The sequence below is a fragment of the Dermacentor albipictus genome, chromosome 7 (assembly GCF_038994185.2).
Source record: "Dermacentor albipictus isolate Rhodes 1998 colony chromosome 7, USDA_Dalb.pri_finalv2, whole genome shotgun sequence".
Classification (NCBI taxonomy): domain Eukaryota; kingdom Metazoa; phylum Arthropoda; class Arachnida; order Ixodida; family Ixodidae; genus Dermacentor; species Dermacentor albipictus.
The window spans coordinates 107,315,113-107,337,685 of NC_091827.1; the positions used below are offsets into that span (position 1 = coordinate 107,315,113).

The following is a 22,573-nucleotide window of genomic DNA, read 5'->3' on the forward strand; positions in this document are numbered from 1 at the left end:
TCGGGGCGCCGCGTGAAATAATGCTTTATTGTGGACTAGTTGTTTCATGTTTGAAATAATTATGTGCTGCGCAAGACACAGGAAAAGAACAAAAAGTCGAGAGGACAGGAGAGAGACCAGTACTCGCACTATATGTATCCTGTCTCTTTTCTGTCACTCTATCCTGTCATCTGTATGTTTTCCTTTTCGTGCACATCTAGCGCAGCATGCTAACAAGTCATGGGCAGGTTCAGCTGGCCGAGATATGTTGCGCCAAGTTTTATAAAGGAAGAACGAAAGTGGATTCCTGCTGCTGTAAACGCCTTATAAATAATTCATTTCTATGATGGCAATACGTTGTCAAACGCATTACCAAATGCCAAACGCATTACCGTCGACAATAATCGTCAGATGTGTCCTGCCTAATGTTTTCGTTTTTGTGATTGAAGAGTGGCACATACCCAATAGCCCAAGTTGGCGCCAAGGAGGTTAACTGAAATGCGGTCCATACACAGTTACCTATAACTAGGAACTCAAGGTGGTCCACTGGTGGGTTTAGAGCGCGGTAATTCCAACACGGAAGTCAGATCCTTTAGTGATTAGACTACACATTACCAAGTGACATAGCTGGGTGGGAAAGAGGTTAGGCCCGAACAAGACAAACAAATAAATAAACGTATCACAACCTGGGTCGAGTTCCCAAAGAATGCTAATCGCATTAAAATCTCAAAATTCAGCAAAGTTCTAATAATATCTAGCCTACTTCCACTGCACTGTAAGAAATCATACCGCTCTTTACACCCAGATACTCACATCTTCTCCTGAGTTCTCCGTATTGCTGCTGTGCAGAATCATTTTCGCTCACTTACGCCTATTTATTATACTGCCTGAACAAATATCCACATTAGCAGTAGGAACCAGTGCACTGATCCAGACACCGTTCTTGATGGATGACAGCTATTCGCAAATAGCAGCTGCGTATGGTAATCTGACATATGACGAAATATACCAACAGGTAAAATGAGGACAAGGCGTGTGTTGTTCGCGCTCCCCTAGCCGGATCCACGCTGCGGACACTGTTACACAATTTGGCTGACCTGTTCACAGCAGCGTAGACTATCCGGGAAATGTTTTTTTCACCACTCCTGAGAAGTGCTTCACGACGCCTTTAATAACACTATAAAATCAGGTGAAAACGCGTAAACGTGGGAAGAAATAATGAGCGTATAGAACGGATGTACCTCATGAGGAAAAAGGGGGGGGGGGAGATGGAATCCTTGATTGATTGTTGCTGAATGTAAAGCTGGTTCTATAGTAGTCTAACAAGATATTTTCTTTGAAAAACTGATCTGTCGCTAACCGTAAAAAATAAACCTGTGGCTTGTTTTCAACTCAAGCTCCAGTAATTGATTGAAACGATGTTTGAAGGTATCGGCATCGTTTCACCTACATGTATATGAACTTCACTGGCGCAGCTTAACTTCAGACCTTCGCTCATAAGGTTTACTCTTTCTGGAGTTCCATACCAGATGAAAATTTTACTTTAGCATAAGCGATTTTGCCACAAATTCTTGCAAGTTCGTAGCATCTGACGTTTTTATATAGATCTACTTATGTGAATTGGAAGGAGTACTTACGGGTCGCCGCTTCCATCGGCATCCCTGTACACTAGGTCATACTGCGCAGTGTTTCCATCATCTGAAAGTGGTGTCTGGTCGTATCTCTCGCAGAACTTGGAGGGATTAGGATCAGATGTGACGTACTTGTTGAACAAGCTGAAATCAGACAGCACCTGAAAAACGCACGGTATGATTGTAACCATGACGGTGTTTAGTGTCACCTTCACAAGAACTGATCTAGTAAATTGGACATCTGAAAAATTCTCCAGAAGTATTAGTTACAAATGAGCAAATATTGTGCATTTTTTTTGCAATGACCCTCCTTGTAGCCACGAACGACATTTGTATTTGATTGCGTTGAGCCAGTCCTTAAACGCAAGCGTTTTGTTACGTATTGCATCTGTAGCATAATAATAATAATATTTGGGGTTTTACGTGCCAAAACCACTTTCTGATTATGAGGCACGCCGTAGTGGAGGACTCCGGAAATTTTGACCACCTGGGGTTCTTTAACGTGCACCTAAATCTAAGCACACGGGTGTTTTCGCATTTCGCCCCCATCGAAATGCGGCCGCCGTGGCCCATCTGTAGCATAGCCATGCCCCTAATAATCTTAGCACAGTTGCAACATTCGCAAGATAGTGACAGCAACACTGGCGTTCACTTTTGTGCCAATTGACACGGGCGATGGTTTGAACATTGCCCATTATTGACACCTGAGCCTTAGTTATAAATAACTTATCCGTGGAGCAGGATTTTATAAAGAAAATAAAGGTTGTGCAGCAGACAGACGTATAGGTAATTGTTAGCTACGAGCTACCATAGAATGATTCCATACATTCTATTTCATACACATTGCTGCAGTAAATCATGCTTTTGGCAGAATTATATGTATTATTTCAGTAAATAGGTATTTTCATGGGCACATTTTTCTCCGCAATCATTATTTTATTTTGATTTGGGGCATATCATCTCCAAATCTTGCATTATATTACTTTTTGGGCAGCGTTCGCACAAAAGTTATGCAATGAGAGAAATAGGAAAACGTGCTTGAGAAGTCAAGTAAAGGATTACTTTTTACTTTTTCGCCCGCGTAATATAAAGAAGAGGGGCTTATTTTTTGCGTACCCATTTATTCCTTTCTTGTGCACAGAATCACGTTTGAACGTACCTTTTGCCTAGGTGATATACCAGTGTGGCACAGGCTAAAATGTTATCATACTTTAGATATATGTGCACCATGAAGCCATATCATCTATCTTTTAATCAGGCTATCACGTAGGCGCATCCATGCTTCAGAACGCGTCACGGGTGACCATTTTATAACACATATAAAGTTGTCTCCGTGCCATTTCTGTGTCATGTACTGAAGCAGAATACAATCTTCCACACATGCAGCGCCACTGCTCGATACTTCAATGTCAAAGTAGCTGCCTTCTGTGCTGTAACATAAAGATAGCGAGCAGTTATTTAGCGGCAACATTTGCTCGGATAGCCAACTGGCTCCTAATAACCGAACGGCAGCTGAATTAAGCCTGGTGATTTCGACGAAAGGTAGTGATAAATAGAGCACCTGGGCACCATTGCGTGCTACTGCAACTACTGCATTGAGATAATCAATGAACTGAAGTGAACAATAAAAATCCCATGACGAAAGGGCTTTCATTTAGGAAGTCTGATATGACCGACGTCAATATTGCAGGCATGTTTAACCAAGAAATTCTTATCACAGTATCTTCCTTAATGACGTACAAGCACCGTGTAAAGTTCTTTTTTTACTACTGACTGTTCTTTTAGTGTGTCTCATTCTCCCATTGAACTGCATGAGGTACTCGACTTTATTTATTTGTTTGTTTATTTATTTATTTATTTATTTATTTATTTATTTATTTATTTATTTATTTATTTATTTATTTATTTATTTAGTACATACTGCAGACCTTTCGGTCCAAGCAGAGGGGCAATAGAACGTATACAAACAAAAGAGAACAAATTAAGAACAAACAAATACAGATTTATACAAATTTTAGTCACACTGTGTCTGTGAACTGTCGTTCCAGTCTGATACTGTTCTGGGAAAAAAAGAAAATTTAAACGTGTTAGTTCGAGCATAATAGGGTGTTAGTGAATCCGGATGATGCTGTCTTGTTTGCCGTGTTAGTACAGGCGGTATATAAGTCGATGGTTTAATTTAAAGCCTGTTGTTGAGAAGAAGGGAAAGGAATCCAAGTCTTCGCAGCTTTCGGCGCGATTCAAGAGTAGGTATGGAGTTTTCTGTCATAATTTTGGAGGGAGAGTCCAGTCTTGCGAATTTATTAAATATAAACCTGACTGCCTTTCTTTGTATTTTTTCAAGACGCACAATATTTGATTTAGTATAAGGATCCCATGATATACATGCATACTCTAACTTTGGTCTAATAAATGTAAAATAACACAGTAATTTCACGTTAGGAGGGGCATTTTTCAGTTTGTGTCTTAGGAAACAGAGTTTGCGGAAAGCAGAAGAACAAATATCATTAATGTGCATGTTCCATGACAATGTGGAAGTCAAAGTAACACCTAAGTATTTGTAATTGTGAGTTTCACGCAGAGCTGAAGAACCTAGCGTATAAACAAAGTTAGTGGGCTTTTTTATTTATTTAGTACATACGTACATACATACTTATTATTCTTGATAAGATATTCTTGATAAGGGAATTGTTCTTGATAATGTCAAATGTTCCTGCGGTACAGATGACATTAAAGCAAATCCACTAACGGCTGTCAGTGATTATATCCTTTCACCTCTAATACGCATTTTAGTTCCAATATCTACATCAAGTGTCTTTTCTGGCAAAAGTTATTTGGCTGAAGTAGCAGCTGCTCACGAAGAGAGATCAGTTGATGAGCTGCACTATTGTAGGCAAATCTCAGTGTTTAGCTGAACACACCAATAGTTCAATACTCCATACATGTTCCATACAAGCTTAACGAAACAAAATGAACTTTTATCCGCAGCATGCTACTCGATGTACTTGCAGGTATCTGTAGCAGAAAGTTTTCAGAAATGGTCCTATTCAGAAAATGGTAATCACTATACAGCCAATGAACAGGTATCAGTTAAGCAAAAGACTGTGGTTGTGTCCTACCTTCATAGGTAGGCACACTGGTTGAAAAAGTTTGACAGCTGGTTAAGATCGGTAGTTGCTTTCTAAGCAGCTAATAAACTGAGAAAAATCTCTTGATTGAACTACACTGGCCGCGAAACGGTTCCTGGCCCTTCGAAGAGGCTTGGAAACCTGTTCGTTAATCGTGTAGAGGCCGTTGTGCATAAATTGCTATTGTAATGTGGAAGAAAAATACATAGGACGAAAGGATCAGGACACCTAAATGTCCGCCTAAGAGACCGTAGTTTAAAATTAAGGAGTTACCGAGGCCGTCCTGTGTTTGTTGATTGTCAACAGTGCCGATGCGCATTTTTCGTTAAATGATTTCGCTGTTCTGGTTAGTCACAGATACATAGACATTTGTGAAATTATAAAAGCACGGAGAATAAACAAACTAAATCCCTAGTAACGTCCATTGAATCACTTCCCAATGGTTCAGGAAGTCGTGGCAAATCAACTTATGGGAATATTGACATGCGAGCATTGACATTATTGGATGTCAGCCTTAGCAGGGAGAATTCTGTAACAGCCCGTAGTTAAGGACATGCTAGTGCTAACGCTTTGTTATAAAATCCATCGAGGGTTCTGACCTGCGTGGCGCTGCAGTCCTGTGGGCTCTGCTGGCAGTCCTGTGCATCAGTAAGAATAGTCATTGGCACTGTTGTGGTAGCCGCAATGACGCTGACAAAAAGCTTGAAAAGCTTGCAAGAAGTCATGTCGTCAGGACTGGGCTAAACATGAAAAATAAAACGTTAATCAAGGGTGCAAGAAAGGGATATCAGAAATAAGGGTTACGAGACTAACTAAGAAGCTTTAAATTCATAATATAGGCATAAGGGGGCATGCTAGCTGCATGATCGTACAGATTACTTGAAAGCGCAAGCATGTAACGCGGGCGTAAAATCGAACATAAATGACAACGAAAACGCCGACTATCAACTGTCGTGGTGTGGGGCAGTGATGTTAGGACAAGATTGTTTTTAGTGACATGAATTCATGTTTGTTTCGTCCGAAAAAAAATATTTTAAAAGGCATTAAATTTAGCGCTAAGAATGAGCATACCATGAAGCTAAGTAGGCTTAGCACAATGCTGCAAAGGGAGTTGGCTCTCTCACATTCTGATAAACGAAGTTTGCCGATACGTGCAGATCGAAGAACACTTTGCTGACGGCAAATGTGTAGCGTCCCACTGGCGGTGTTATCTAGGGGAAAGAGCCCAAATAAACTGCGGCACTTCAGTTGGAACGGCTGCCTCTTTATGGTTCGAGTTCGCAAGCTGTTTTCAGTCTTCCCTCCGTCAACAAAAACAGCTGGTGAATTTTGTCGCCTTTTTTCCGCCCGTGCTCTCCTTTTATCGTATATAATTGCCTCACTAGGCATGCACAGCTCTGCAGCGTCTATTATCGCGCAGACGGTACCATGTTATAGCAATCTAAATTCCCTCACAGCTCTCTTTATTAAGTGACAAGGAGGTACCTTTTATCACTACTGCAAAAATAGTTTTCGCTTAGATGCCATTCGTAGCTATTTAATTGGATTTAGTGCGTCAATATGCGTGCATTGCAAAGAGGCCCCTTGAATTGGCCTAAAACATAACGAATAAGGTAAAAATGATGCACTGAATAAGTATCCCGACTGATCCTAATTTTAGCCCGGGCATATGCCAGTGACCTTTATTACACTTTTTCTACTCGTCATATTTCGTTACTGCGACAGTACTGTCAAGCTTTGACACTTTTGCATTCCACATTCTGTGCGCGGAATTCCACAACGAAACGATACTACATAAAGAAAGCGAAAACAGACTTCAGCTATCTCTCCCCAACAGAACTGATTTATTGTGACAGCATTCTTCTACGGTGAACACTATAATCTCATTTTGGCTGCATAATTTTTGATTCTTTTAAAATACTTACTATCAAACACTATGCGGGAATGGCAAAGATGCAATCTGCTGGACGAGCGTTTATTGCAGAGTGCGCTAGAAGAGTAAAAATTCGTAATTCCATGTACAAATTAAGAAAAAGGGAAATGTTTGTAAGACATATAAACCATCATTTCTATATGAGATAGATATTTACATTTCATAAACGTTTACCTATTTAGGTTGTGGCGTTTTCTACTTTATGATATGCTATTCTTCCTTTCTGTCAAATACAGCAATGAATATTATGGAATTTAAAATATGTACTCTCATATTCCCCACAAATACGTGTAATTACTTTTCTAAAGGGAAGCTGACTGCACCTGGCTGGTGAAGCACAATTTGAGACAAGGAAAAAAATCAGAAGACGACATGACAAAGCGGGCCCACTAAATTGCACGCTCACTGTCCCAATGGGTGGAATATAAGAAAAAACCGGCTGAGGGGGAGAAAGACGCAATAAGGAGGTGCGGTGGGCAGATAAAACCGACAATTTTCCGTGTTCAAGAATCACCGTTATCTTAAAGGCAACTGATGTTCACTATGTTCTGAATTAACAGAAGGTGCACTTACACATCCTTTGTCTCCTGTCTTGCGAAAAGGAGCGGCTTCATGGATTTGAGCTGCCCTTTTGTTTGTCAATTTCGCCACAAATAGGCAATCGTAAAACTAGTAAACTTGGCAATCAATAATACATCGGCTATCCATACATCGGTGGCAAGAAAGACTGCCTCTGACACCACGCCTATCTTATATGCGGGTCTGTAGGCAGTCGCCTGGCAACTTCCCTTTAGCAACTCACCTGGCAGCGCCTAGCTCGGGCATGGCGGGGTTCATGGAGAGGCATAGGTCTACATTGCACACTATATACATTAAAGCGATACATTATAGTGTTATAGTTAGATTATACACTATATATACATATCTCGTCTTTAGGTTTGTTCAAGTAAACATTGTTACCTTTTCTACTAGTTAGCCAAAATAATCCACATATTTAAGCTATTCACTGGTACTTGGTGTACGTAAATAAACTTCACTTCACTCCTGCTCATTTCCTCTCCGTATTTTTTTCCTTTTTTCTGTAGTTTTGTTTTTCTCATTTGTAGCCTTTATAAATATTGTTGGTTTGTTCTGTTGCGAATGCCTTAAACTACTGTTTGAATTCGACGACTAGTTAATAACTTTATATTATCTTGCAGTTTGTACTACTTTTACTTGGTGTAATCTTTCACTTAGCAGCTACTGTATTGCTGTTCTATGCTGTGTATTTGCTCTAATGTAAAGTTTTTCTGACAGGTGGTCTCCTTTCAGCCACATGCTATGGAAGCTCCTTCTGTACACTTGTGTAAGCATGTGTGTCTTCTCCTTATTAAAGAAAGAAATAAACTGAGATGTGCTATGTGGTGTATTTTTTCACGCCACGATTGTGACAGTCTGCATTGCCATATAGACTATTGGATTCTACCAGACTGGCTCCTACAACGCAATTAGTTCCTTTGTCAGATGTTCAATCTGTACAAGCCCTACTCAAAGCAACTGTCCTCCACATTCAATGAAAAGTTCATTGATCAGGCTTTCATTATTCATTTTATGATGGAACTGGGAGTGGAACAGAAGGAGCGTATTTTCTACAAGAATTAATTTAGTAAGTCGTCTGACTTAATAAATTGTCTGACTTACTACTGTCGGCTGCCCACACCCAACAAGCTAGGATCTAGGACATTAGTACTGTCATGCTCGAGATTGTCTTTGTCATTAGTAATACTGGTTTTGTTCGTAGTGCAAGCGTTCATGCTATTTTTACGATCCTATGCAATTACAACACGACAAAAATTATTTATCGATGTAGAGACTGGCAGTGTTCACATACAGGTAATTAAATATGGTTGCAAAAACCTGCACGACCAGCACAAGGCCAACAGCTACAGGGTGGCTGCGAAGGAAAATTGCATTCGGCGAAACTGCGTTTCGTGTGGATATTCGAGCGCGCCTGACGTCATGATGAAGACAGATTGCTCAGCGGCAATAGTGCAACCACTCATGCAGTCAGCCGCACACATTAACTGGGGCTCTTGTGCAGTTGTACGTCAAAGCAAGCAAAGCACAAGCAACAAATTTGGAAGTACAGCTGTTATGTCTGCGTGTGTTACTGCGGGAGCCAGAACGGCCCTTCCAACTCGGCACCACAGTAGAATTAGGTCATTGCCAAAGCGCTCCAGATAATTTCGCCGGTCCGTAAATCTAGGTTCTTGCAAAATCGCAGTGCTGCTGTTAGACGAAATAATAACAATAAAGCTACGGAGGCTACTGGCCGTCCATCAAAAAAAGCCAACGAGGCAACCGACAAATCGCATGGCAGCCATGCTTGCGCACTAATAGACCTCGATGAATGATTCACGATAGCTTTGGCACTACGTTGAGGTTCTCGGGCTAAATTCTCGACAGTCCTACTCAGGGGCGATTTGTGTAAGACGTGTTAAGGAGAATTTCGAGTGGAAGGCTGAGTCGAAGATTTATGTGTGCTGCTGATAGTATCGTAAAAAATTTATCTGTTCAACTGGGGGTAGATTTGTACGCCGGCAAATAGTTCGAGGGATTCTAAGTGGCCGTGCTCATCAAAGGTAAGCTGGAGGTTGGTTTCCCGACTCATAGTCTGTCTATATTTTTGCGATTTGTTACTACATATGCATAGAAACTATTGTGGCAAATTGTAATAGGTATTACGGGTGTCCTATAAGCCAAGAGCGAATCTTGCTTTCGGTGGTATTTTGTGGCCGTACACATAAACCCCTGTTCGCACAATTACACGCTGTGAAAACGTGTTTCAACATCATCATCATCATAATCATCACCATCATCATCATCAGCCTGGTTACGCCCACTGCAGAAGAAAGGCCTCTCCCATACTTCTCCAACTTCGTTTAGTAGAACTTGTTGTTGGGCGAGTTGGTAGGTATTAGCGAACATTGTTTAACTGCGCGAGCAAACGAACCACAAAGACAGCGAGGGACAAGGACGGGCGCAGACTTGCAACTAAAGTTTATTCCACAATGTACACATATAAGTACACAGCCGACATGCACCACTGCGCGTGCGCGAAAAAAGATAAACAAAGGTAAAAGAACAGTAAAACCTTGTATAGGCGAAACGCGACCTACCTACGCTCGTCAATAAACCTCATCTCACTGTGATGTAAATAAACTGAGGTGTCACTGACACATTGTTGCCCCTTCTTTCTGATGTGGTACGCCTCGAGTAGCTCTCTGGCTCGGCTGTCTCGGCATCGGCACAAAATCTTCACTTCCTTCATTATCGGCTTGCACGTGCACGCCCGGCAGTGGACAGGCAGGTGCCCATTCGTTTTGTTTCTAATAGACAATTCATGTTCACGCAAGCGCACATTCACACACCTTCCTGTTTGGCCTATATAAACTTTTCCGCATGATAGAGGTATCTGATATACTACTCCAACACAGCAATCTACGTGTCCACTGCCTGGCGTGCACGTGCAAGCCGATAATGAAGGAAGTGAAGATTTTGTGCCGATGCCGAGACAGCCGAGCCAGAGAGCTACTCGAGGCGTACCACATCAGAAAGAAGGGGCAACAATGTGTCAGTGACACCTCAGTTTATTTACATCACAGTGAGATGAGGTTTATTGACGAGCGTAGGTAGGTCGCGTTTCGCTTATACAAGGTTTTACTGTTCTTTTACCTTTGTTTATCTTTTTTCGCGCACGCGTAGTGGTGCATGTCGGCTGTGTACTTATATGTGTACATTGTGGAATAAACTTTAGTTGCAAGTCTGCGCCCGTCCTTGTCCCTCGCTGTCTTTGTGGTTCGTTTGCTCGCGCAGTTAAACAATGTTCTCCAACTTCCCCGGTCAACTTCCCCAGCCATGCAAACGTGTGCATTCCTCCTAAGATCTGAAGTGAAAAGAAGACCTACATATTTATCTTTGGTTACCCATTTGACGTTTATTATCTCTGATACTCTGCTGGTAACATCCGCCCCGCTTTTTTCTCGTTATTAAAGTACAATAAAAAACATTTCCTGGTCCATGCGACATTTACATTCATTATCCAATTCCGAAATGTCCTCAAGATTGGTTAGTTTTCCACTGGTCCCTCAAAAGTGTCTACGTTATTATGTGCAATAAATAGAAAGTAAATCTTACAATAACTACAATGGGCCTAATGTCTTTGACCAAATTATACATATTGTTCCGGTTATGGTTACTGTTATTCATATTGCTATTATTCATATTGTTGTTATTCATATTGTTATTATTCATATTGCTGACTAGTAACAACTCGCAACAGCCAGCGTGTCACGATCTTCTACTTCCTCTATCTTCTTTTATCATTCCGTAAAAGGACCCCCAGATGCTAAAGCACCGTCTCGGTAGGCGAAGACCTGCGATCGAAATATGGCTTCAGCCACGAAAGCTTCCCGACGTCAACAAGCCGCGGATCTGAGGATGGGTGAAATCTGTAATGGCGCGATCTCGTAGTTGCCTTCGTTAACTGGACGCCGGACTCCATAAGTCCCTGTGTAGCGAGAGAGAAACTTGTGGCCGACCCGACAACATGGTCACCAAAGGAGCACCCAAGCACCTGGGGAGAAATGAACATCGCGATGGCACCGGTCTTAACGCTCTTTCTTGCAGGTGATGCGAGCCTAATAAATAGAATCGGGTGACTTGACGCGCCATGTGAGCACGATCGATGACTTCACGAGTGGCACGAACTTTTTCCCGATCTACTTGTACATCAGATGCGTCAACGAGGTGTGCCAACACGGTTATCTGAAGGCGCCCTAATTGAGATTTCGTGGAGTTCAGTTGGAGGCCGGCTTTTCGGAAGACCGCAAGAATTGCAGCGAGTCAGGTGAGGTGGCTGCCGAAAGCAGGAGAAAAAGCAATAACGTCGTCAAGCTAAGAAAGACAGGTCGTCCATTTGTAGCCTCGTGGAAGAGTTCGTCATACGTGCAAATGTCGCAGGAGCGTTGCATAGGTCAAAAGCCATGACCTTGAACTGATATAAACCATCAGGTGTAATGAAGGCAGTCTTCTCGACGTACATTTCATCAACTGATATCTGCCAGTAGCCGGATCGAAGATCAATGGACGACAAGTCGTTAGCTCCGCGCAAGCAGTCTAAGGCGTCATCGTTGCGTGGTAGTGGGTAGACGTCTTTTCAGGTGATCTTTTTTAAATGGCGATAATATACGCAAAAACACCAGGTCTCATTTTTTTTTTCACAAGGACAACAGGCCGAGCCCAAGGGCTGGCTGATGGTTCGATGACCCCTTTGCGGACCATTTCGTCCAATTCTGATTGGATGACTCGACGTTCAGCATGCGAAACACGATAGGGATGACGACGAATAGGATTCGTGTCTCCAGTGTTGATACGGCGGTGAACAACAGTGGTGACAATGTTTGTCCTAAAGGCTTGTCACCGAAATCAAAGATGTCAAGGTAAAATTCCAGGAAGAAACGCACGATCGTGGCCTGTGCAAAGGTGAGGTCAGATGCAATCATCTTCGCGAAGTCATCCGTTAGGGAACGAGAGCTGTAAGCTGAAATTGGTGCTAAGAAACCACTCTCGGCATTCAGACTTTCAATGTGAAATTCGGAAGTATTAGAAACGCTGGCCATGAACATGCCGGCTGCAAGCACTTGAGGGCACAGGCTGAAATTCAGAGGCGGGAGAATGACGTTGTTATTAGTAGCAGTCACCTGCGTATACGGAAGAGTAACATTCAGGTTCAAAAGCACGTCGACGATGGGGCGAAGGACATATTCACCTTCTGAAATCTGTGGATGTGCGGTCAAAGCGACGTAATCGACTGCCTGAGGTGACAGACGCACATCTTGAAGCGAACACAAGTGTGGTGGAGTGGTGCTGGAACATCGGTGACTTGAGGCAACTGCAACTGAAGAACGCCGGTTGCGCAGTCGGGGAGAGTGGAATGATGGGATGAAAATTCCAATCCAAGGATAATGTGGTGAGGGCAGTTGTCGATCACAGCAAAGAGCACAGAAATAAGGCGGCCGGCTATACTTATGCGTGCAGTACACATTCCAAGAACAACAAGCACGCCGCCATCAGCCACACGAAGCGCTCGGGCAGCTGCTGGTGTGAAGACCTTCTTTAAACGTCTACGTAGGCTAGCACTCATCACAGATACGCGGGCTCAAGTCTGGATGAGTACTTGGACTGGTACGCCGTCTATTTTAACGTCTATTACACTCCTCTTTCTGGGAACAGACAGAGGTGTGCTACAGTAGTAGCCAATGCAGCACCACCTCCGACGGCTGCATTTCTTAGTTTTCCGAAATGGTGCGGCCAACAGCAACAACGGACGAAAGACGACGTGGCTGCTGCAAACGGGAAGATGGACGCCGTGTTTGCGGTAAACGAGACTAGTGCCCACGCTGCGATGATGAACGACTGTACCACGTGTTCCTAGCAGAGTTGTCGGCACTGTTAGACTAGGCGGTGGGCGAAACATTACGGGCATTTCCATTAAAACGGCTCGTGTTGGTCGGAGTGTGATGTGGTGAGGGCCACGAGTTGCGACTGCATCTGGTGACATGACCAATGCGGCGACAGGTGAAACATATCGGCTGGTCATCGGCGGTTCTCCTCTTAGTCGGGTTGCGATAACGCGGACAGAAGCATCAGAGTTGGGTGAAAATAGTAGAAGGGCGTTCGTTGGCTCTGGCGTTGGCGACAGCACAGACAAAATGTAGGCCGAAGTGTTCAAGTTCCCGTCGAACGATGGCTTGCACTAGGGGAACTGAAAAATGAGGGCTACGCAAAGAGGAAGCTACGGGCACCATCGTGTCCAGTTCACTTTGGACGATTCGCACCACGTCCTCTGATGGTGACGCATGCTGCTGTGCTGGCTGATCTTCACACGTCGGCGTTGCGGCAGTATAGGGAAGCCTGGTGAATGGGGGCAGGACGCGTCGTCTTTTGGCCTGCTCCAGTTGTCGTAACTCTTTGATACTAACATCGACTGCGCTTGAGCAGTTGATGCACATTAGCAGATTAAAAGCGTCGTCAGAAATTCCCTTGCGTAAATGCCCTACCTTCTCAGCTTCTGCCATGTCGTGATCGGCTTTACGACAAAGTGCCAGTACGTCCTGGATATACGAAACATGGAACTCCGTGGAGGATTGGGGACGGGAGGCCAGTTCCAGCGTTGCGGCAATTTATGGCCGGCTGGTTCGCCAAACAACTCCGTTAACTTCTCTCTTCATTGGTCACAGCCCGTCATATACTCTTCATGGTTTTCAAACCACACCATTGCATGCCTCGTGGGTAGAATAACAGGTTAGCTAGCATAACCATAGTGCTCCATTTGTTGATTCCACTCACACGTTCGTACATGGCAACACACTCCTCAATGTCAGTGCCATCGGTCCCGCAGAAAGTTCCAGGATCCTTGGGTTGCACAACCACAACCGTAGGGGACAATGACGTAGAGGGCGTTGGTGACGTTGGAGGCGGCAACGACGTTGATTCCGAGTGCTTACCGTCATTCATGGTGAGAACGGTGATGCGACGTCCACTTCGGAGCTTCGTTTCAGGGCGTGGCACCCCGCACCTCCACCAATATGTTACGGGGTAGTTTGAAGTATAGCAATTCTGTACTTACAATTTATATACAAGCAAAGTCAATCGGGTTAAGATGGCCGACTAGTAACAACACGTAGCAGCCAGCGCCTCAAGGTCTTCATGTTCCTCTCTCCTCTTTTATCATTACGTAACAGTATATATAATAAAAGAAAGAGGAACCATTAATACACTTCCCTGAAACACTTCCCTGAAAGGAATACTTGCGAGTACTTATGTCGTACATGATATCAGGCGCAAAAAGCGACGAAGACCAAGCAAAACAAAAAATGGCAAGTGTTTAATTCTTGTGACCTCGTTTTTTGTGCTTTAAGTCAAGGATGAACTCTTACAAACTCGCCAAAATGTTTGTTCTTGCACACTTACCTCAGCGCATTGGTTTCGACACTGCAATGATCAAGTGCACATTTTGTTATTTTGGCATTATAAAAGCTTGCATCCAGTTTCACTAACACTTTCACGCTCGAAACATAGGACAGTCAGATGCGTTCCCCCTTTTTTAGCGCTCTAAATTAATGAAATTTTGGGAATCTTCTTAGGAGGCACGGCCTACTGAGGAACACCGACATATCTTCGACCACCGTGGGTTATTTAACATCCGCTTAACGCAAGATGCACCAGCGTTTTTTTTTTAAATTTTGCCACCATAATTTCGCCACCATGACGCAAGATATATCTAAGCTCCCGCTCTCCTAGTCATTTATGTATTCTACACTGGCGTAGGAGTCTGTAACCGGGATTAGACAATACTGCGCGAGAGATTGGTAAGAATATTATGTAAAAACTGCGTCTGTGGTTTAATTTTGGGCACCTGAGGTTTCTTAACGTGCAGCAAAATCAAAGTACACGGGTATTCCTGCATTTTGCCCCCATGGAAATGAGGCCGCCATGGCCGGCATTTGAATTCGCGACCTCGTGCTTAGCAGCGCCACACCAAAGCCACTAAGCAACCGCGGCGCTTGTATAGACATTTTAGGAGCAGTATAGGAAATGGGAGGAAGGAATAGCCATGCAGCTCCACTGTATGATCAAGTGGTGACACTTCCACAACGAACTATGTCTCCTTCCTATTGGGGGGACATATCTATCACTGACCGTTACTGCATGAAACAGCGCAGGGCTCAGTACACCCAATATTGCGACGCTGGCGATACTTCATCAGAAAGAACATGAGCATGGAATGCTGCAATTGGCTGATGCTTTGCAGTGGACCTATAACCTATAGCGAGCTCAAATAATTTCAACGAATCCGCTAATAAAAAGGCAAAAGGCAGATAGCAAAAAAATAAAGAAAATGTGACAAATATTTCGACAATTCTCTAGTAATGCGAAACATTATCTGGCCCGGCTGTTACTTCGCTTTTGCTTAGTTGCTTTTCTGGCTTATAGATGTCTACCCATTGGTTTTCCGATCCCAAAAAATTCTAGCGTATTAGGACAATTGCCAAACTATTTTTTGCATTTTTGTTGCTGATCATGTGTATTCCCCATTGACCATATCATGCCGAAGCGTTCCAAACTAAATTAAATTGCACAAAAACACGGCATCACAATTTTCTTTTATTGCTGCGTTCTGTGCAATTTTACACATTTTCTTTAATCAGGGAGGCTGCGTTCCTGCTGTGGAGGCTGGGAACCTGCTTGTATTTCGCTTTGAATGTCATGCTGGTTTTTGTTCTTGTTCCCTAGTGAAATGGTTATGGCTGATTGGCCATGAATCGGATGGTGAAGAAACTGTTAGCATATATTTTTGAATAAATTAGGTTGAAATGAAATAAGTATCTTGCAATTGGGTTTTCAAGTGCCTACTGTTACAGGTATGAATAATCAGTTATGTAGATATTTTTGTGAATTTTATGAACATTATCAGATTTTTGAAGAATATTAACTTGCCATTCTTTTGTCTCACGGAGAAACATGCAGAGGGCTTCAGAAACGTACCTGTGGCTGTAACCCAGCACGGTAGCCCCAAAGGAAAAGTTAAAGGAAGAGTCGAATTGAAGCCAAGCTTTTGGAAGGGTTCTTCTAAAAATATTTCCCGTTGAATAATAAGACGGGGCCATGTCAATAAGAAGTGTTCCAGCTGTTCCTGTGTAACCATAGCTGATTGTTCTTTGTCTCCGTTATCTTCTCTATTTCTCTTCTGTGCTGGTTTGAGTACACAGTATTTCCCTTTAAATTACTTTTTCCTTCCTTCTTTTTGTTACGACGTGAGTGCGGTTACATCACCATATCTTAAGACTACGGATCACCTACTATTACTATATTACAACACCTACCAATCAGCGATTAAATTTTTATATACTCCGCCATGCCAAGGTAGGATGCTTTGCACGCATTCCAATAATGCAAAAAAGTCAGCTTTCAGGGAGGCTTGCCAGGGAGGCATGCCCCCCCCCCCTTTTTTTGTTTCAGTTTCCATTACTTCATTATCGTACCTGAAGCAACTATTAATCCATATTTACGCTAATATAACAAAGACGTGTCTTAACTTCTCCAAATGTGCATTTATTTTGCACATAAAGAATGTGACACTTTTCACGTTATGGACAGATCTCGCCGCATGCTCGCAAAAGAATGCTTACGCATTAAAAAAAGATGTGTCGCTCAGCTCTACCACTCTACGGAGAAGCGCGTTTGTAAAGCCTACTCTGACTAAATGGCATGCTCATATAATGACTTTGCAGAAAATGCTCGAAAAAGTCTCGCGCGGCTTTTTAGTTGCCAGTTGTAAGCGCGCTCATACTCAAAAGCTTCCAAACAAACTCTGAGCGCAGGCAGGATGTTCTGATAAAAAGGGAACCAACATGAATGGAAACTTTTAAATGTATATTTTAGTCAACAACAGGGAAATCAGAGTGCATAACGCTGTGCTAGTGTTGATCTCAGTGCAGTTCGTTCTTCAGAGTGCGACGTATTCATGGAGTTTCTCTCCGGATAAAAATATGCGGCCTGCTGCTCTGCTTTATCCTTTGTTTTTTACCGTCGGAGGTTAACCACAGCGCGCACCCGGGGGAATAAAATTAGGAAAAAAGAATGCGCAGAACGCAGCTGCTTTTCCATTTGCTTCATTGTCCGTCGGTGTGGTGCAACTTTTTTTTTTCCTTCTACATACTCGTGCGTCGCACGGCAACATATTGACGCTGTACTACTATACACTTGCTGAAATGTGAGCAGCAATAACCTTGTACGTACGAGGCAAGCGTTCTGACGGGTGTCCTATGACTGTGTTTGGTGCTGGTGAACAATGAGCGACACCTGCTGTGACAAGAAGAATGCGCCCAGCAACAGCAGCAACGCCGCTTTTTGTACACATTTACACATTTTACTGCGACGACCGGCAATTTCTAGAAGGTCGTGTCCCCCACGGTGTGGCATGGTGACTTTGGTGTTGCCCTGCTGAACACGAGGTCGCAGGATCAAGAAGCCGTCGATGCGGTGGCATATTGAGGGGGGGGGGGGGGGGCAAGTGCAAATTACAAAATACGTTTTACAGGGCATCGGGTTTACGGTAAAGAAACCCTGGCAGTTAAAATAAATGGTGGATCCCGCCCTGATGCATGCCTCATAATCCTGCGGTGATTTTGGCGCGTCAAATGTCCGAACATGATACATTTTAAAGAAACCGCGTCACTAGGCGCCATAGCTGGTTCATTTCTTTTTTCGCAGCTTCATTAAGCATGAGACATTCCGAACACTATTTGGGCCTCCCTATTTGAGCTCGATAACAAAAGAAGGAGAAACTCTTTAGACATTTTTTTTCCTGTTTTTTACACTTGCCCGCAAAAATAATTGAGGCGTGGTAACCATATCGTACTTTCAGAAAGCAACTTGTCACGGCGCCACATCAAATATTCACGTTATAAAATGTGACTCAATTTCAAGATTCCAGTATTTCTAAAATTTGTTTGCTCACAAACGCTTTGGTTACGTATCAAGACCCTCTCATTCGCGCATGAAAACATAGAAAGCCGTGACCTGCTCCTTGCATATTCTGCTGTAGTGCCTACTATGATTTCCTTAACCATTTATACCACCACTGAATGGGACAATATTGACTATTGGCGCAGAGAGTCGGCCACGGACACCTACGGGAGTGTCCACTATTTACGTTTACTCTATTACTCTGTGAGAAATTCCAATAAATCATCATCATCATCATCATCATCATCTTAGTGGAACACCTTGTAGCCACCGTCCATCTATGTGTTGTCCCGCTCGGCGTAAGCCAGTTTGCCTCGCTTTCCGTGCCTCGACGTGGGGCTCACTGCCTCCTGCTCGCACAACAGGGACGCCACCACAGCCACTCGGCAAACCTGAGTTAACTGCTTAATAAAACCATTTGGCTCTCCATTCTCAACCTGTCGAAACATGCATTACTTGCGTCCGTTAAACCTAGCTTTAAACACGTTTTCACTGAGGTCATTTTCGTATTTTTTTAAACGCTAGGCATGAACGAAGGTGCTCCTACTCCTGCCGACAAATACGACGCCTCACTTACGTCTCTGTCATCACCGCACCGATTCAGCTTCCAAGTTTTAGGTGCAAGAATCCCCGAGTTTGGCTTATACAAGCACAGGCCACTTTTAAACTCTGGTGGATCAGTTCACTGACAGCAAGGTACCTGCATGTCGTCGCCACTCCACCATTCAACATCACCGAAGCCACAGACGGCTTGGTAGCGGGCGCGCCTTCGGCCACAGCATTCGACGTCCAGAAACACACAGTCCTGCAGTGCCTCGAGCCATCGCATCAGAGTTGCCTACAACAGCTCCTCTCCGAGGAGCTCGGTGAACAGCGGCCGGCAGAACCCCTGCACCGGTTGTGTCAGTCGTACGGTGTCCGCTCCGCGAGCGAGAGCCAACTTACAAATTTGGGCGAGCTGCTCTTGCAGCGCCCCCAACAGTCAGCACGCGTGGTACTAACGGGTTCCGACAAAGCAAGTTTCGATCGTGTAGGTCACTGACTCACCGCATGTGAGACTGCTCGTCGACGGCACACCTACTTATCTCCGTAGCGGGTGCCTCAAGGAGACCGACTCTCGCGCCTGGAGGAAGCTGCCAAACGTCTTGCCAGTGCACTGGAGAAGCTCACAACTGGTGGCAATACTGGCGACCAACTTCAGCAGAACCATTCGCCTTCACAGTGTCCCAGCGCACCTAGGGAATCGCCACGTCAGTTGTGCTTATACAACCACCGCTTTCGAAAAGAAGCACATCGCTGCGCCCAACCATGTTCGTAGACGAGGAACGAGCCGGCCAGTCACTAAAGGCCCGTTTATAGTCCGACGTTATCGGCGCGCGGGCGAGCGTCGTTCACAGTCAGTCACGCTACGTTGGTTGCGCTGCGCCAACCGAGATGCCATCCTCTCTATACTTCAACGCGCGCGTCGTAGGCTGCTATCTTTGGAGCATGCGCAGAAGGTTCGCCAAGTCGCGCGCCGTCCGCAAAAGCCGTCTGCGGAGTTGTGTTGGCGCCTTTTTCTTCGCGCGCAATGCATTGTGGTGCGAGAGTTCCGCCGACTTCGACGCGCGAATGGCTCCGGAGCCAAATCGGCGCCGGGCCCGTCGGGGCGCGTTGGAAGCCGCCGGTTACGTTGGCTGCGCCGGTGCGCCCGACTATAGAGGGGTCGTTTTCGCCGACGTGACGTAGCGTGCGCGCGTGCGTTACGTCGGACTATAAACGGCCCTTAAGGGCGGCATGCGAAATAAGCCCTCACGCAAGCCGACTATTCTTCGTGGTCGACCGCATTACCGGCACCCACCTCCTCATCGATACCAGAGCCGAGCTGTCCATGGTTCCTGCCCCGGCCGCAGATTGCCAACGTGGTGGGTCCCCACCCACACTCCACGCAGTGAACAATACTGTCCTCGCGTCGTATGGGCTCCGGTCAATAAAGCTGCACTTCGGACTCTGGCGCTTGCTTGAACAGATGGATGTTTGTGATCGCCGATGTCAGCTTTGCCATAATGGGTGCGGACTTCCTCCATTATTTAAACCTAGGTGTGAGTATTCCCGATCGACAACCAAAGGGTAACGTCACATTCCCCGATGTACTTGGCCTGCAGGCCAACCTCACCTCATCGGTCATCCGTGCGTTTCTGCCGGTCTTAACGTACGACACGACACTTGCTGAGTACCCGCCGCTCACGCAGCCCGGAAACGATGCGCTGTCCGCAAAACACAAGGTGACGCTTCATATTGACACGTGTACTTATCTTTACCGGGCGACCACGTTTCGCCGCTTAACAACTGTAATCGCACAGCGAGGGACGCGCCTGCATGTATCCGGCGTTTCTGGAAACTTATCGATGCTTCTACCCGGCTGTCTGTTGTCGCCGAACCTTGTGTTATCTGATTTCACCGCGTAACGCGAATGGTGTAGAACTTTGTGGAAGGCACGCGGGTCCGAACGATTAGACTGGAACATTCAACGACTGCTCTATAAAAGCCGACGCGCTTGACCCGCTGATCAGATTTTCGACGATCGCCGACTGTATTCGCCGCTTTCGTTGTGCTATAAGTGTAGCCTGTTTTGTGGGCACAGATTCGCCCAATAAAAGCTAGTTTTGTATTCCACCGTACTGCTTCTTTCTTCACCGTCACTACCACGTGACATCTGGTGGAGGTGCTGGGTAAGTCCGGTCATGAATGGTTATTCTTGCCGTGCAGATCCCAGTCGGCGTGATGAGGTGTCCTCCAGCGGTGCGAATCTGAGGGCCTTCCCATGCGGTCCTAACTTTCTTCCACTGGGCGGCGATGTGTCCACTCATTACGGGGTAATCGGCCCCTGTGTAGACTAAGGCAGTGACTGCGTGGCCGTCGAGAAGCATGTCGAGGTCGGTTGTTCTTTGTCTGGCATTGCAGTTAGGTCTTGGCGTTGGTTCGCGGCTGCGTCGTGTTGAACTGAAGTTGGAACGTCGCGTCGTCAAGTCGTCTTTCGTCGGTGTAGTTTTGGCTTCCAGACTTCGTCGGGACGGCGGCGTGTCGTTATGTCATCGAGATGGTCTCTTCGTCGTCTTCGTCGGCGGCGGAGGATCTTCGTCAGTTCGACGAACAGCAACCGCACCTCCATCGGTTGCTGCTTTTAGTTTTCCGGGTATGGGCTCGCAGAGCGGCCCCGGGCGGGGCCAGTGTATGGACGGCGCTGCGGCGACAGGTAGCGGCCTGGTGACGGCGAACGGGACGGTCGTCGAGAGTTCCACTGAGTGGCGGCTAGGTAATCGGCAATGTCACGTGGGCACTCCCCAAGCTGTGGACGCGGCGCGTTGACGGTGAACCCTCTCAGTCCCATGTCGCGGTATGGGCATCGGCGGTAGACATGGCCGGCTTCTCCGCAGTGATAGCAGAGCGGGCGGCGGTCGGGGGCTCGCCAAATGTCCGTCTTCCTCGCAGCAGAGGACCGACAGCCGACACTACAACCTCCGACGACGCGTCGTCGAGTACCAGCCCGGCGACCGTGTTTGGGTATGGACCCCGATACGCCGGCGAGGACTCAGTGAGAAGCTACTGCGACGCTATTTCGGACCTTACAAGGTCATCGGACGTATTGGCGCACTAGACTATAAGATCGTGCCAGACGGCATTTCGCACTCACAGCGGCGCCGCGCACGATCTGAAGTGGTCCACGTGGTGCGCCTTAAACCATTTTACGGACGCTGACGAACTTTCTTATTTTGTTGTTTTCTTTGCTACGAGTGCTTTTCTTTGTTACTTCCGTTTGTTTGCAGCATCGGGACGATGCTTTTAAAGAGGGGGGTATTGACACGTGAACTTATCTTTATCGGGCGACCACGTTTCGCCGCTTAACAACTGTAATCGCACAGCGAGGGACGCGCATGCATGTATCCGACGTTTCTGGAAACTTATCGATGCTTCTACCCGGCTGTCTGTTGTCGCCGAACCTTGTGTTATCTGATTTCATCGCGTAACGCGAATGGTGTAGAATTTTGTGGAAGGCACGCGGGTCCGAACGATTAGACTGGAACATTCGACGACTGCTCTATAAAAGCTGACGCGCTTGACCCGCTGATCAGATTTTCGACGATCGCGGACTGTGTTCACCGCTTTCGTTGTGCTATAAGTGTAGCCTGTTTTGTGGGCACAGGTTCGCCCAATAAAAGCTAGTTTTGTATTTTTGTATTCCCCTGTACTGCTTCTTTCTTCACCGTCACTACCACGTGACAATATCACCACCACCAGCCCACGTGTCGCCACGCGGACAAGGAAGCTTGTTGGACGGATGTTGGAATTCG

The 22,573-nt window shown here is 45.4% G+C and overlaps 1 protein-coding gene across 4 annotated transcripts in view; it reads right to left on the reverse strand.

Moving 5' to 3' along the window:
• The window catches only part of LOC135903514 (uncharacterized), a 95,467-nt gene extending 75,009 nt beyond the window's left edge, over positions 1 to 20,458 (reverse strand). For all 4 annotated transcript variants that reach the window (XM_070521416.1, XM_070521415.1, XM_065433827.1 and 1 more), the window contains exons 1-3: positions 20,398 to 20,458; positions 5,338 to 5,478; positions 1,617 to 1,771 (exon numbers count right to left, since the gene is read on the reverse strand). In XM_070521416.1, coding sequence (XP_070377517.1) covers positions 1,617 to 1,771; positions 5,338 to 5,478; positions 20,398 to 20,409 — 308 coding nt within the window. In that variant the 5' untranslated portion in view covers positions 20,410 to 20,458. The remainder of the gene's footprint in view (positions 1 to 1,616; positions 1,772 to 5,337; positions 5,479 to 20,397) is intronic.
• Positions 20,459 to 22,573: the final 2,115 nt, after the last annotated feature.